At 39.3% G+C, this 14299-nt stretch overlaps 3 protein-coding genes across 3 annotated transcripts; 1 reads left to right on the top strand and 2 right to left on the bottom strand.

The window, feature by feature from the left end:
* Positions 1-573: 573 nt before the first annotated feature.
* On the bottom strand, positions 574-3754 carry LOC139620469 (pepsin A-like). The gene is made up of 9 exons (XM_071476054.1): positions 3601-3754; positions 3191-3332; positions 2926-3043; positions 2091-2209; positions 1784-1980; positions 1568-1684; positions 1280-1424; positions 975-1073; positions 574-876 (listed from the first exon to the last, which is right to left on the bottom strand). The coding sequence occupies exons 1-9, from the start codon at positions 3654-3656 to the stop codon at positions 739-741; spliced, it is 1131 nt and encodes a 376-aa protein (XP_071332155.1). The 5' UTR covers positions 3657-3754; the 3' UTR covers positions 574-738.
* A 2832-nt stretch (positions 3755-6586) lies between these two features.
* On the bottom strand, positions 6587-11434 carry prok1 (prokineticin 1). The gene is made up of 3 exons (XM_071476050.1): positions 8559-11434; positions 7425-7550; positions 6587-7063 (listed from the first exon to the last, which is right to left on the bottom strand). The coding sequence occupies exons 1-3, from the start codon at positions 8631-8633 to the stop codon at positions 6944-6946; spliced, it is 321 nt and encodes a 106-aa protein (XP_071332151.1). The 5' UTR covers positions 8634-11434; the 3' UTR covers positions 6587-6943.
* Positions 11435-11461: 27 nt separating this feature from the next.
* Positions 11462-14222, top strand: lamtor5 (late endosomal/lysosomal adaptor, MAPK and MTOR activator 5). The gene is made up of 4 exons (XM_071476051.1): positions 11462-11619; positions 11711-11772; positions 13084-13201; positions 13758-14222. The coding sequence occupies exons 1-4, from the start codon at positions 11585-11587 to the stop codon at positions 13816-13818; spliced, it is 276 nt and encodes a 91-aa protein (XP_071332152.1). The 5' UTR covers positions 11462-11584; the 3' UTR covers positions 13819-14222.
* The last annotated feature ends 77 nt before the right edge of the window (positions 14223-14299 follow it).

Below are 14299 nucleotides of genomic sequence, written 5' to 3'. Positions count from 1 at the left end.
TTAATCACTGAACTACCCCTTTAAATGTATATAACATGAGCTTTTTGTGAAATTGGTGACATAAAAATGAAATGATAAAGGCATTAAAGACATGATAGCTCTGACAATAATGCACATAATCTGATGAGAGGTTGTACTGGTTTCCTTGTGGTTTTGTCTGAGTTTGAGACTTTCCAACACTGTGGTCCTCTTCAAAGCGTTGTCAGATCATGTCATCGTGTTATCTTTTTTTAAATCAGTGTTTGACCCCATCAGCTTCTTTTAGATTAGAGACTCAACAGACCCTCTGCTGTTCTGAGAGCCGCTCAATATCTACTCTCGGCTTGTTCTTCCTTTGCACAGAAAAGCTGGTGGCAGTCCTTTGAGCATCATCATAAAAGATCAGGTTTCCCTGAAGAGAGATTGAATGAATAGACTGGGCTGATTCCTATTCCTGTGACCTTTCAGTGCAAAACTGTACCACAAAACTACTGTGACTAAATGTTGTAATAGATGTTTTTCTGTACTGATATATGATCCTGGTCATAGCCACCACAGTCAGACTGACACACACACACACAAATACACAGAATGTTTTAGTTGCTACAATCTCTTTAATGCAAAGATAACTACAGCATGTTCTCACCTGTGTTTTCCACAATGTCCAGTTAGCAACATTTTTTTTGTTCAGTCTTCAATCAGACAAGCCCCTACAGGGGAATACACACCTATAAGTTATTCATCAGGTGTATTATTTGATTACACAGACTTGGCCAGACCGATGGTCTGAGCCTGGGCATTAAAGATGGCATAGTACTCCCTGATGAAGACATCTCCAAGGATCCAGAGCTGGTCAGAGCCACCCTGGCCAAAGCCAGTGCTGCAACCGTAGTAGCTCTGTGTAGTAGATGAGAAAAAAAAAGATTAAATTCCCTCTTCATTATAGTGCTGAAAACTTTCATGTTGCAGTGTGCGGCAGCTGGTATCTAACTGACCTGGGAGATGTAGGCAGATGCGGGGACGGTGAAGGCGTGTCCGTTGAGAGTGAAGGTGACATCAGGCATGTTCTGGATGTTCTGGCAGTTCACTGTAGCCTGTGAGAAGAACATTAAGCACAGAGTTGAAGACCACGAAGCAGCTGAACTTCTATTTATTGCTGCAGCTGAAGCAAGTAACCAAGTCCTACTTCATTATTTTTACTTGAGAGTTTTGACGTCAGAGCATTAAAGGTCTGTTTACTCAGAGTTCAGAAAAAGGGGAAAATCTATGCCAAATGGTATGGTATGATGGTGTGACTCACCTCTCCGTACTGGTTGGTTGAGGCTCCAACCCAGGCATTCATGTTGTTGATGTCACTGGTTGGGCCAACGATCAGGGAGGTGCCAGTGTCAATGATGGCCTGGCAGCCACCAGAGCAGGCCACAGTCTGTCCATTGATGGTAACACTGGGAGAAGGAACAGCAGAAGGTGGATTACAGCCAAGCCAGAAGGCTTTGTGCCACTTATGTTCCCTGCCAATATTCTGCATGTGATAAGGTAATCTACGGTATTGCTCTGAGTCACAGATTTTGGGTGCGTGTCTGTGTACCTGTCCATTTTGATCTGCCAGTAGGTGGCAGAGGTCAGAGGGATCCAGGTGATTCCTCCAGTGTAGTGGCTGCTGTCAACACCACCAAAGACCACCTCACTGCCCTGCTGACTGTTGCTAAAAGAGCAAAAACAAAACAAACAAATTTTATACATGAATTATATGTAAAATGAATCAAACACCCCCAACCAACAGATTTCCACCCTTTCTCAGTACCCGCTCAGGTAGACAGAGAAGAGGGGCTCAGACACAAGTCTCTGGTTGACCATGCTGTCAAAGACAGGCACGACATTGTCAGAAGCAATGCTCTGGAAAGCCAGTCCCAGGATGCCATCAGCCTGCATGTGGGCCATGAAGGGAGCCTCTGTCTGGCTAATTCCAAACACCTGGTTGGCCACAGAGATGCCGCCCACCTGGACACACAAGACAGCTGTCAGTCACAAGCTGAACAGACCGCGGAGATACTGAATGCCTGTTTGAAGTCTAAATACACTGTGCATTTCGTTCCAGGGGCTTTGTTTACCTCAACAGTGTCACTGCCCAGATATCCAGTCATGCTTCCAGTGCCGTACTGGATAGACAGAGGCTGGCTGCCCCACTGGAAGGTGGAGGACTGCTGAGGGTTGAATTTCTTGTGGTTCTCTGCAGAAGAACAACTTCTCTTTCAAATGTGCATTTTATGACAATGTCAAGCGACTCAAACTCTTTCTAATGATGGGGTGAGATTAAATGTAATAAACTGTTATAGACCATAAAACTATTTGTTGAAGTATTTGAATCTATTACTTGAATACCAAAGTAAAAATATTTTGTTGCAAATAAATGACTATCAGCAGCAAAATGCCCTTTAGTTTAAGTATTATGTATGCAGAATGGGTCCTGTGAGCATTATATAATCATATTTATGGGTTGTTATTATTGATGCATTATTGTGTATGAAGCATTGCAGTGCAGCTAGTTAAAGTGGAGTTTTTACTATATTAGTTCATATACAGTTAATTCTTTTAATCTATCGCAGTCTATGCATTGTCTTTAAACTGACCATTGATCTCGTGTAATAATTTAGCAGTTTTGTATGTAAAATATTTAGTCATAAAGTAACTTGAAATGAGAGCTGTCAAATAAATGTAGTGAAGTAAAAGGAAGAATAAAGTAGCATACTGTGAAAAAACTGCAGAAAAGTGCCACAAAACTGCACTTAAGTATTGTGCTTAAAAAATATAGCTCTCCACAACTATCTAAAACACCGTCCATCTGCTGGAAGCATTATCAGCCAATTTTTTTTTTTTTATCCCAAAAATTTCCACAGCTGACTGAACAACAGCCTGGGCTGCAGTAGTAATCTCAGTGGTACTCACGGCAGGCCTGGCTGTTGCAGTAGACTGAGGGGACCCACAGGTTGGAAGAGCCAGTGTCAAAGATGACGCTGAAGGACTGGGGGGGGGTGCCAATGGAGATCACACCATAGTAGGACAGCTAGAGGGACGTGAGAGCACATGCAGCTGAGATAGAGATTAACATCAACTTAATTCAAATGTTTCAGCCACTGTGACAGAAGCACAGGAAGTAGATTTTTCATAAATTCATATTGAACCAAATCTAAATCTCCTGCTCTGGACCTACATCAGCATCGTTGGTCATGGGCTCAGCACCAGTCTGGATGAACTTGGCCATTGGGTTGTATGGGTGCTCCTTCCTGTACTCATCCCATAATCCTTTCTCCTGCAGTGCTTGCCTGGCAGTCTTCCCCTTGATCAGGGGCATCCTACACACAAAACATTGAACAAAGAATCAGCAAAATGTCCAGCTTTTTTTTTACAGCTGGATATTTCAGAAAATAAGGTCTGCTTTCATCTTAGTGCAGGTTTGAATGGTTTGATGGCTCAAAGCAAGATGGAGTACGATGGCCTTTAGATTTTCCCTCAGGAATACCAGATGAAGAGATTGTCTTTCAACAGTTCAGCCTATTCAGGTGTAAAATGTCAAAGAAATGACGGCGCAGGTTGCTTTTCAACCAGCCACGTCAGACTTACTTATGGAGGCACTCAGAGAAAGCCACGAGGGCTGACAGGACAACGAGCCACTTCATCGCGTCGGTCACTTTGTTGATGGACTCAGACGAGTGAAGTTCAGTCACAGAGTTCTGCCCTTTATATACAACATATTGACGTTGTGGCTCCAAAGTGCCCTTCCACATAACTTGATATCATGCATCAGCTGTAGATAAGAAACATGTGATATGGTTATAAATTACCTCTTATCTAGAGGCAAATATACCAATAAACTGAATGAACACTGAGAAAATAGGAAAATATTTTGCAGAGAGAATTTACTGTAAAACCAAGTTGCCTTTATAAAGTGGAACTTTTATGAGTTTACATGTTGTTTATACAACCCCAAATCAGAAAAAGTTGGGACAGTATGGAAAATGCAAATTTAAAAAAATGCAGTGTTTCTTACATTTACTTTGACTTTTATTTCTATACAGACTGTATGAACCCAGGATATTTTATGTTTTGTCTGGTCAGCTTCATTTCATTTATTAATATACATCCATCCCTGAGTTTCAGGCCTGCAACACATTCCAAAAAACAGTTGGGATGGGGGCAATTTAGGGCAAATAATGAGGTAAAAAAACAAAACAAAAACAAAAACAAAATAATTATGTGATTTCAACAGGTAATGTCAACCGGTGATTGTAATCATGATTCGGTACTAAAGTAGTATCCAGAAAAGCTGAGTCTTTGAGCAGCGAAGATGGGCAGAGGTCTTCAGTTTGTCAACAAATGCCTGAGAAAATTATTGAAATGTTTAAAAACAATGTTCCTCAAAGAAAGGCTGGAAGAGATTTGCATATTGTTTCCTCTACGGTGCATAATATCATTAAACGATTCAAGGAATCTGGAGGAATTGCAGTGCGTAAAGGGCAAGGGCACAAGCCTAAACTGAACATATGCTGCCTTCAAGATGACATCTTTTCTAAAGACGTCCATGCATTTTTCAACAAGACAATGCAAAACACATACTGCACACATTACAAAGGCATGTCTGTGGAAGAAGAGGGTACGGGTACTGGACTGGCCTGCCTGCAGTCCTGACCTGTCCCCAGTAGAGAATGTGTGGAGAATTCTGAAACGAAAAATGCATCCTCATACTGTCGCACACCTTAAGATGTGTTTGCAGGAAGAATGGGACCAAATAACACCTGAAACACTTCATCGCTTGGTATCCTCAGTGCCTAAATGTCTATTAAGTGTTGTGAGAAGGAATGGCAACATTACAGAGTGGTAAATGGTTTACCATCTCAACTTTTTTGGAATGTATTGCAGGCCTGAAATGCAGGGATGGATGTATATTAACAAATGAATAAAGTTGACCAGACAAAACATGAAATATCCTGGGTTCATACTGTCTGCAATGAAAGAAAAGTCAAAGTAAATGAAACACTGCAGGTTTTTTATTTATTTACATTTTCCGTACCTCCCGACTTTTTCTGATTTGGGGTTGTATAATACAAATATATATACAAATGTTGTAATTTTTCTATACGTATTATATTATATATATTATATACCCCATTAAATAGCCTATTAAACAGTTGGGCAAAATTAATTTATTATAGGCAATTTCGCAGAGGTTTGTTTTGTCCAACATAATTTAATTATGCTGTACATGTGAGATAAGTGTTTAACAGTGCATGTTTAATGTGCTGATATGTAGATCAGGTGACCTCATGTCCAGAGCTCCTGTTTGAAATTGATATGGAAACTTTCCACAGGTTACCAAAGGTGTGAACTGAGGGTTATCTGATAACAATGATACACAAAGACATGGGGGAATGGCTTGTGGTGTGAACAAAGAATAACACAATGTAACACGATGAATTTTAAGGTGCTTACTCAAATTCCAGAGCATATATTGTATTTTGTTTTTTTGGGGGGGGTCATTTTATACTGCTTCCATAACCTTGGGTGGCATTAGGTTTCACAAAATATGTTTTTGGCAGTGAATTTCTTCTATGAAATACTTAAGGTAACCTTTATCAAAGCACATTAGTGGAAGAAGTATTCGGATGTTTTGCTTTAAAATAATAATAGCAAATGGCTCCTGTCAGTGTATTGTATATCATCATGAAACTATATACGGGCAAATTAATCAATAACAAATGCATTTTATAAGCTCATCATAGGTTTTATACTTCATCTGCAAAATATCCATAACTATAGCTGTGTAATGAAGGAACAAGTACAATATTACCCTCTGATTTGTAGCAGAGTGGAAGTATAAAGTAGCACTGACAGGAAATACTAAAGTACAGTATGGGCCACTTGAGTAACTGTACTCATTTACATTCCACATCTCTCTGAGCAAGTATAGTCTCATGGATGTCACAGCTCATAATGTCTCTGTTAATAACAACAATAACAACAACAACAATAATAATAGTAATGATAATAATAATAACTTTAAGGATTATGTGTCTTGTATGACGATACAGGACAAAAGGTAGTCTTGTCACAAAAAAAAAGAGTAAAATGATAAAATTGCATCGTCTGAAATGGTAGCAGAAAATATCTGTGCAGCGAGGTCACAAAAGTTCATTCAACTTTCTTTCAAACAATGTTGTGCACAAAAACTTGATGTGCCATTACCGTGTTATTAACTTTTTCTAATATACAGAGCATGTCAAGATCGTTATGACGGTGGAAAAATCTTGGGAATGTCTGCATTTTATTTTTATTTTTTTATCAGTTGGAAATGTTCTGGTGTATTTACCCTTTCACTGACATCTGTGCACATCAAATGTTTGGCACAAGTCAGATGCCAAGGTCACAAGTTTGCTTGTTAAGGTAGAGGTACAGAGACTGTGATTAGGCTTATGACCTTCATCATAATCAGACTGATTAAAACCACTTGATACCTCGATCTCATAACACATATTATGTTTAATCAAGCAACATAAACTGAGCACAGAAAAAAACCCCACAGGTCACGTATCACATGACACACAATGTTGTTATAATACTTTTATTGACAATTATATCTATACATATCTCTTGATAAATTAACATAAAATGAGCATGAAAATAAAACAGCAAATGTTTTGAAGCTTTACAAATAGCTTCCAGGAGAAACTTGTTTTCATTAAGTAAATCTGCTGTGGTTTTTGTTGATTCACACTGCCCTGACATCTCCTCTCAAGTCCTTGTTGTGTGCATTAATAGAATACAAACTATGTGTTGTGGTGCATAGAGTACACAAATGAAGAATACAGCCAGTAAAGATGAAATATGCATTTCTGATCCACAGCTTGTTCAAGTCTTCTCTCTGAAATACCGATTCTGCCGTGCTGTTCTTCATCTGAATGTTTGTCCGTTAAAAGTCCATGTTTTTGAAGTCATCAGTACATCTATACTTGCTATCGGCGTATCTGGTGCACGCCAAGTGAGGGAGACAGGGGCAGGTGTGATGCTGCCTTTTCCCTGGATAGGGCACCTGAAAGTGGAAAAAAGGGAGGGAAAATAATCTGACAGTGTAAATCCTTTGTCAACTGAAGAGTGGGATGGCAGATCTGAAACAGCTGCCCTTTAAGAGTCTGAATAGAGAGACAGATTTGGTGTTAACAGAACTAACTGTTGCCACCTCCACTTGATAGAAGCGATGTATGGCTCTGATTGCCTGCTTCACCGCGGAGAAGATCAATAGCCTCTGCAGTTATCAGCAGCTTTTCTAAAGCTTCAGCCAACCTGCCAGAGGTTGATATAATCTGAACTTCGAGTGTGTGTGTGTGTGTGTGTGTGTGTGTGTAGCAGAGAGCATGCAGGTTGGACAGATGCAGATTAACATTTCTCCCCACCTTGTGGCTGAAGGGATGGCATTCATCCCCTTCCACACCTCTTGGGACACACATCCTCAGACCTCTCAGCCACAGACTGACGGCACAGCAAAGACCAAACCCGCACTGCACATCTCTCTCACAGGCCTGCAGGAAAGACATAGAGAGATGAGGTGGTACAGGTACAGACAGAAAAGAATAAAAGAGGCAGACGGAGAGGAGGGGACTTCTTTTGATGCCAGTGAATCAGTTTTATTTTTATTTATGCTAATAGAGATACCCTTTTATGTTTGAATATTTCATTTTTATTTATCGTAATAGAGATGCCCTCTCATGTCTGTACAGTGAAAGCCATTTTATCCATTGCCTGTCATCTCCCTAATCCATTTACAAATGAGTATCAATCAGAGGACTGAGATAATTTCCTTTCATTTTTCCAGTGGACTTGAAGTGGAGGAGGATGTGGTCGCTCATCAGTCATGTGTAATTGAATTTTGCAAAATTATCCACCAAAGTGAGCTGTTCTGTTTGCATTAAAATGTAGCCTTTGCATATTTGTAATTTGAATATAAAAAAATCAAACCAAAAATCAGCTTGTATTGAAAGAGACTGCACATAGGAGTTTTGAGTGCAAGCGCAGCACACTTCCCTTTGTAGAGACTGAAACAATTAGTCAAGTAATTGATCTGTCAATTGCCAACAATTTTATTTATCAAGCAAATATTCTAAAGCACGTCAGCAGATGAAGATCTGCTGTTTTCTCTGTTTTATATTGTTGTAAATTTATTCTTTGATTGATCAGACAAAAAGAGCAATTAGAAAACGTCATATGAGGATCAGGAAACGTCTGTTGAGCACTATTTTACATGTTACAGAAAAACCTGATTATTTGATTGATTGAAAAAAAAGAACAGATTATCAGATGATAAAAAAAACATTCGTTAGTTGTAGCCATAGATAAGTGAGTAATTGCAGACAATTGCAGCAAGAAACAATAATAACAATTCAAAATCTAATTAGATAGACAAGAGTAAGTAGAGTCATTAATCATTTAGAGGAATTAGACAGCCCTCTAAAAGCTGATCACATGAATCTAAAACCTGATAAAATAACAGACCTAACAGTGTGTAGCAGAGCCAGAAGCCTCTCACTCACCCCTGTGATGACGGCTCCTCTGGACCAGCTCAGAGACACGAGGAGGAAGGACAGCAGCACCGCCGGGAAGCCCATGACAGCGACAGGAGAACTGGACTCTCTCAACACCCTCAACACAGGACAACAGCTGTTACCGGGCTCTTCGACACCTCACACTGGATCCCTGACTCTCCAGTCAGTCATGAAGGCTCTCAGAACTCCTCGCAGGGGGGGGGGTGGGGGGGTGGGGGGCACACTCTCTCCATCTCTTTATCCACCTCCGACCCCCACCCAACACTCTCTCCTACCCTCCCCATGTATGAGATCTCCCCACGCCCTCTCCGGCTGTCTCCTCAGACGCTTCGTCATCTTACTCATCTGGACGATGGCTGATGGAGGGTCACTGCAGCCCTCTCTACTTGTAGACTTTTGCCTGTAACGTAGTGTAGGCTTTGACCGAACATCTGCTCAAGGCAGAAGCTGACAGAGTTTCCATGACTCAAGTGGTTCAAACTAACACAAAAAAAATATGGAAAACTACTCCACATTGATGGCATTCATATGAACTAAAATGAATCTGACACCTTTTTATAAGAAAAAGGGCACAGGTGCTATGATATCCTGAGTTATTTATCAGTCTGAGGCAGGCCGGACAAAACAAATCAACATCAAAGCCATATAACAAGTTTACTGAAATTACCACAGGCTGACTCATGGACTGGGCTTCATGTAGAGCATTTGCAGGCTGGGAAATGATATTCTTAATTTTATTTTAGGATATGTGTGCCAGGATGCCATGTACTGTGATAGGTGTCATTAACCTTAGCTGTACATCACCTTTTTATCCACAGTGACAAAAATAAGGCCCTAATCTGCTTGTAAAGTGTATCATCCCTATAGTGTGTATCTTAAACATCAATGTCAACAGTAAAATGTATTATTTCTGCTCAGAACCTGTCAGATGTGGTCTTTCTGAGTGAAAGAATGACTTGCTTTGCTTTGTTTCCAGGTTAAAGTGATGCTTCTTTTACTATTCTTCATTAATTCACTATTTGCATTTGTTTCATTTGAAAACAAATGAACCATGCTGCTGAAAGTTTAATACTGCAATAAGGATTTGAAGAGACTGCCTCTTATTACCCCTCATTGACTTTGCTTATTAAGCTATAATGTAACTAAAGTGGTATCACAATATTAATAATGAGTCTTGGTATCCCTGAATTATACCAGCCCTTATACGGCATATGGCAGAGTGATGATACACTGACTCAGAGTTAGATCTCTATTTTGGGTCTAGCTCATCTGCAGATTTACTGTGGTTGTAAAGTGGCCATAACTAATAATGGGATCTTGTGTTTATGCCAACCACCCTTTACACAAGATTAAATTTTGTGTGAGTTTGAGTGTGTGTGTGTGGGAGAAGGGAAGAAGATATCATGTGTATGTGGACCTCGAGAATTATTCTGCATGCATAAACTTGCATTGTGTATGCCTACGTGTATGCTCAGACACTAATGGGAAGCAGGTTGTCAGCAGAAGCGGCTGGGCTCTGCTGATTTAAGCTGTGAGAAGAGAAATATGAGTGAAAGAAGAGGAGAGGAAAAGATAGAAGAATTGGGGGGGGGCATGCCCCATGGGTTAGTCAGCAGGACATTACCCTGCTGCTGTGAGGGTGATGGATTCCTCCAAAGCCGTGGCCACATAATTACATTCACCCATTTCTGCCTTGTCAGCAGGAGCACTGAAGCCTCACCGTCTTGGACAGGCAGCAGAAATCATGCAGGGAGGTGAGCCAAGGCAGTGGCCTGCAGCTAACTTCTGAGGAAAACATTAACAAAATCCATCAACAAAAAGCCGCAAGAAACAAGGTTCTCGCTTTACACTAGTAATATTAATACCATTTTTTATGTTCAGTAAAGAACATACGTTGGTTTTCATTGTTATCATGCTGAAAAATGTTTTTCACCAGTCTTTTATGACTGGCATGGTGGAGTTCAGATCTGTGTCAAAAGAAAGAAAGAAAGAAAGAAAGAAAAAACTCAAATATGACTGAGGAACATGTGACACTGGAGCTGTTTTAGGCAACCTCAAATTTGTGAATCACCTGATTGTGACTGCCTGTGCAATCCTTGAGAACAAAGGAGAAGTTGACTTTCAATAAAGATTATATATTCAGGAGGCAAAAAAGTATGCAAGTAATATAATTTTATATTTATACAACAACATTGTGATATTCAGAGTAAATATCAAAATCAATTTCTCACTGTGGCTGGAATAAAGAGAGTGGCACATGAATGATGAAATATAGTTACAGGGTTTCATTATTTAAGTGATTCACTTTAGAAAACGATTTAAGTGTCCTAACCACATAGAAGAAGCCAGGAATAATAATTACATCTACTGTGTATTAAGCTTATATATCAAATGCTGAGAGCAGAATATGAAATCTGAGTAGGATAAATAGACACTCCCCAATTAGTAAATGTTGCTTCAAGAAATTTTGACATAAACCTATCTATCTATCCACATCTATGTGTCTATCTAAAGCACTCATCATATATAAATTAAAAGAAAACACTACAGGTCCAAACGCGCACGACTTACGACTTATGAAGACTTATGAACAGTTTCTACCCAGAAGCCATTACCGTAATGAATTATGAACTGAAACCCTCGAACACGTCACAATTTTGATGTGTAACAATCTATTATTAAGTACAATAATAACTGAGCACTTTTTAACTGCATACATTGGCAGTGTTTATTTTATTATCCTTTTTTTCCCTGTTTTGTTCTGTTACAATGACAATAAAGAATCTATTCTAATCTAATGTAAAATACAACACCGTACACATACACAAGTATGATGCAGCAGTCTCCGCTGTCAAGTGTTTGCTCCGCTTCGTGCCGTTTGGTCCTCACAGGGATCCATAGAACATGTGACGATCAGCTGACTCCACCCGGAAGCTTTGAGGAAGCAGGCAACCAAAACAACAAATCTTCATATATAAAACTTGAATTTCTTACGTTATTTACTTCTGTTAATCATGGAGTCGACCCTCGAACAGCATCTGGATGATACGTAAGTCAATACCGGACTGTGTTTGAGTTCGTGTGTAAAATGCTGGGACGTTAAAGACGACTTTTCGCTCTTTGTGTGTCTTTTCTTGCAGCATGAAGAACCCAGCAATTGTCGGTGTGCTCTGCACGGATCAACAAGGACACAACCTGGGCTGTAAGAGAACACCGAGCTAGATACTTGGTCTATATGAGCTTCACAGGGAAGCGCTTCTCAAATGTACCCACACCAAACCGACCTCTGACTGGAGGAGGAGTGAAATCATACGTCAGGAAAATTCATCAAGCGGAGCGTTTAAGTGCGCTGTCGTTTGCTCCTGTAAAATCACTTCAAACTCAAGTGTAAATCATTTTTACACCGGTGGAAGAAATACTTAAAAGTAAAGGTCATATTTGCAATAGAAAAATAGTAGCGCCACAATATATTTGAAGTAGCAAAAGTAAAGGCACTAATGCAAAATGTCCCATTTTAGGATGATATGGATTATACTGTTAAAGTATTGAACTACTTTAACATTTTATACGGACGGCAAGCAGGTGAATTTTCACCCAAAGATCAATCAAGTCTTATCTTAACCTTAAATAATATAAATCCGCAGTGTTACCAGTACCTCAAAACTGCACTTTTTTTTCAAAACTGTACTTGAGTCAATGTACTTACTCATCACCACTGGTTATCTATACTGGCTGGCAAAAAAAAATGTTACTATAAAAAAAATGTTACAATAAGCTATTGTTAGCACCCTTAGAAATACTTAAAATGGAAAATACACATTTCTAAATTGTGTAACTTAAAAATTGCAGCCCATCTTGTTCAGTCAATCTAGGTCATAGGCAGTCCAGGGTTAATCATATTTGCAAAGTTAATAATTGCTTTTCACTGAGAATTACAAATGCGGAAATAACATTGCCAAGCAAAATAAAATGCTTTACTTGCTGATAAAAAAATAACAAAGTGAGGTTATTTGTGAGCATCACTAGCAATACATAACAAAGTCAGGTACAACCATGTGATTGTCACACTGCCAACTAAAAGCTGGATACCCACCTTTTCTGTGCATGACTGGATATCAACAAAATGTATTGGTTTTATTGGGCCTGTTCTTATTGTCTTCTCATGTCTGGAAATATGAAACTACTGCCTGCATCCAGTTCGCTTAGCGTAGCTGTAAGACAGCACGGTTCTGTCCAAAGATACCAAAATCTGACTAACAGCACATGTGAAACTATAACTAATTACCACATGTGATCTTGTTTGTTTAATCCATACAAAAACCAGATTGTAAAAAAAAAAGTTGTGGAATTACAGTGTTATGGGCTGGACTCAGGCTCATTGTCTCCTTGATGACAAAACACTTAATATGATAAAATCAAAAACATGCTTTTTTTGTTTGTTTGTTTTTTTCATTATGTTTGATGTTTCTCCAGTACTGCTCATTCATATTCCCTTACATCTCACAATCACCAGGTCGTGGCTCCCTGTCTGATGAACACGGTGGTGTTGTGTCAGTTCTGGCCAAACAAGCTGCAGCTCTTACCAGAGACCCAACAGACTCTCCCACTGTGTGCCTGGAGTCTGAGTCAGGGTGAGCACTGACACAAACGTTTGTCTTTTTTGCTTGACTGACTCACACCTTTCCTCCCTTTTCTTAGTTACAGTGAATATAAGAGGTTTTCCTCTAGCCATTTTTCATAAACACTTGTGGAGTTTCGTAAATCAAAATCTTGGCAGAGAAGTTTATTTTCATTTGTGTAGCTATGCTGCCACCTTCTGGGCTCTGTAAAACCTCGTCTGATGCACTGCTACAAGGGACTCCAACTTAAATCGACCCGACTGATTATTAGGAGGAAGTGATTTAAAATGTTAGACCTTTGTGGCTGCTGCTTTTTTGTTGCTTTTAACACTGATGTTGCTGATACCCATGATGATGATGATGTTGATGGTAGTGATGATGATGATACTAAATCACCAATGATAATGTCATGCAGATCATCAGTAAAAAGCTAACACATGTCATATCACTAAAAGAACCTTTTGGTCAAACTTTTCAATTTTTACTCATCTCTCTTGCTTGTATGTACATTTATTGTTTATCAGGGGAATATCTGTCTTATGATATTTTGTTTTTGTTTGTTTCATAGAAACATCCTGGTGAGGACTCACGGGACCATCACAGTAGCAGTTCACAAGATAGCCTCTTGAAATACTGTAAAGACATGTACATGTAAACAAACACATTAGTACGATCACACAATCTAAATGAACTTTGACAAAGTGAAATCTGGGATTTCCTTATTGGTTTTTTCTTTATTTTCTGATCACATATTTAAACCAGAGTGCTTGCTAATTTTCTGATACTGCAAACTGGAGTGTGAATCCTTTCTTTTATAAAAAATGAATCTACGCCAGTCCATCAGTAATGCTATTTTATTGATACTGTGTACAGAACAGGTCCCATATGATATTTTATCCAGCCATGTTACTGGTGTGTGTGTGTGTGTGTGTGTGTGTGTGTGTGTGTGTGTGTTTCTTTGTGTTTGCACCCATATCGTTCAATCCAAGGCAGTCATGCACAGAATAACAACCCTTAATAAACTTTAACTTGACTTTCTGCTGCCCTCTTCTGTGTTAAGTATTCATTATTTTCTCCTTTGCTCAGTGTTTCATGGTTAACCAATTCATT

This window comes from Trachinotus anak, unplaced genomic scaffold (assembly GCF_046630095.1).
Source record: "Trachinotus anak isolate AG129_WGS33_773 ecotype Australia unplaced genomic scaffold, CSIRO_AGI_Tana_v1 ptg000004l, whole genome shotgun sequence".
NCBI classification, from domain to species: domain Eukaryota; kingdom Metazoa; phylum Chordata; class Actinopteri; order Carangiformes; family Carangidae; genus Trachinotus; species Trachinotus anak.
This window is presented reverse-complemented; position numbering and strand designations above follow the sequence as displayed.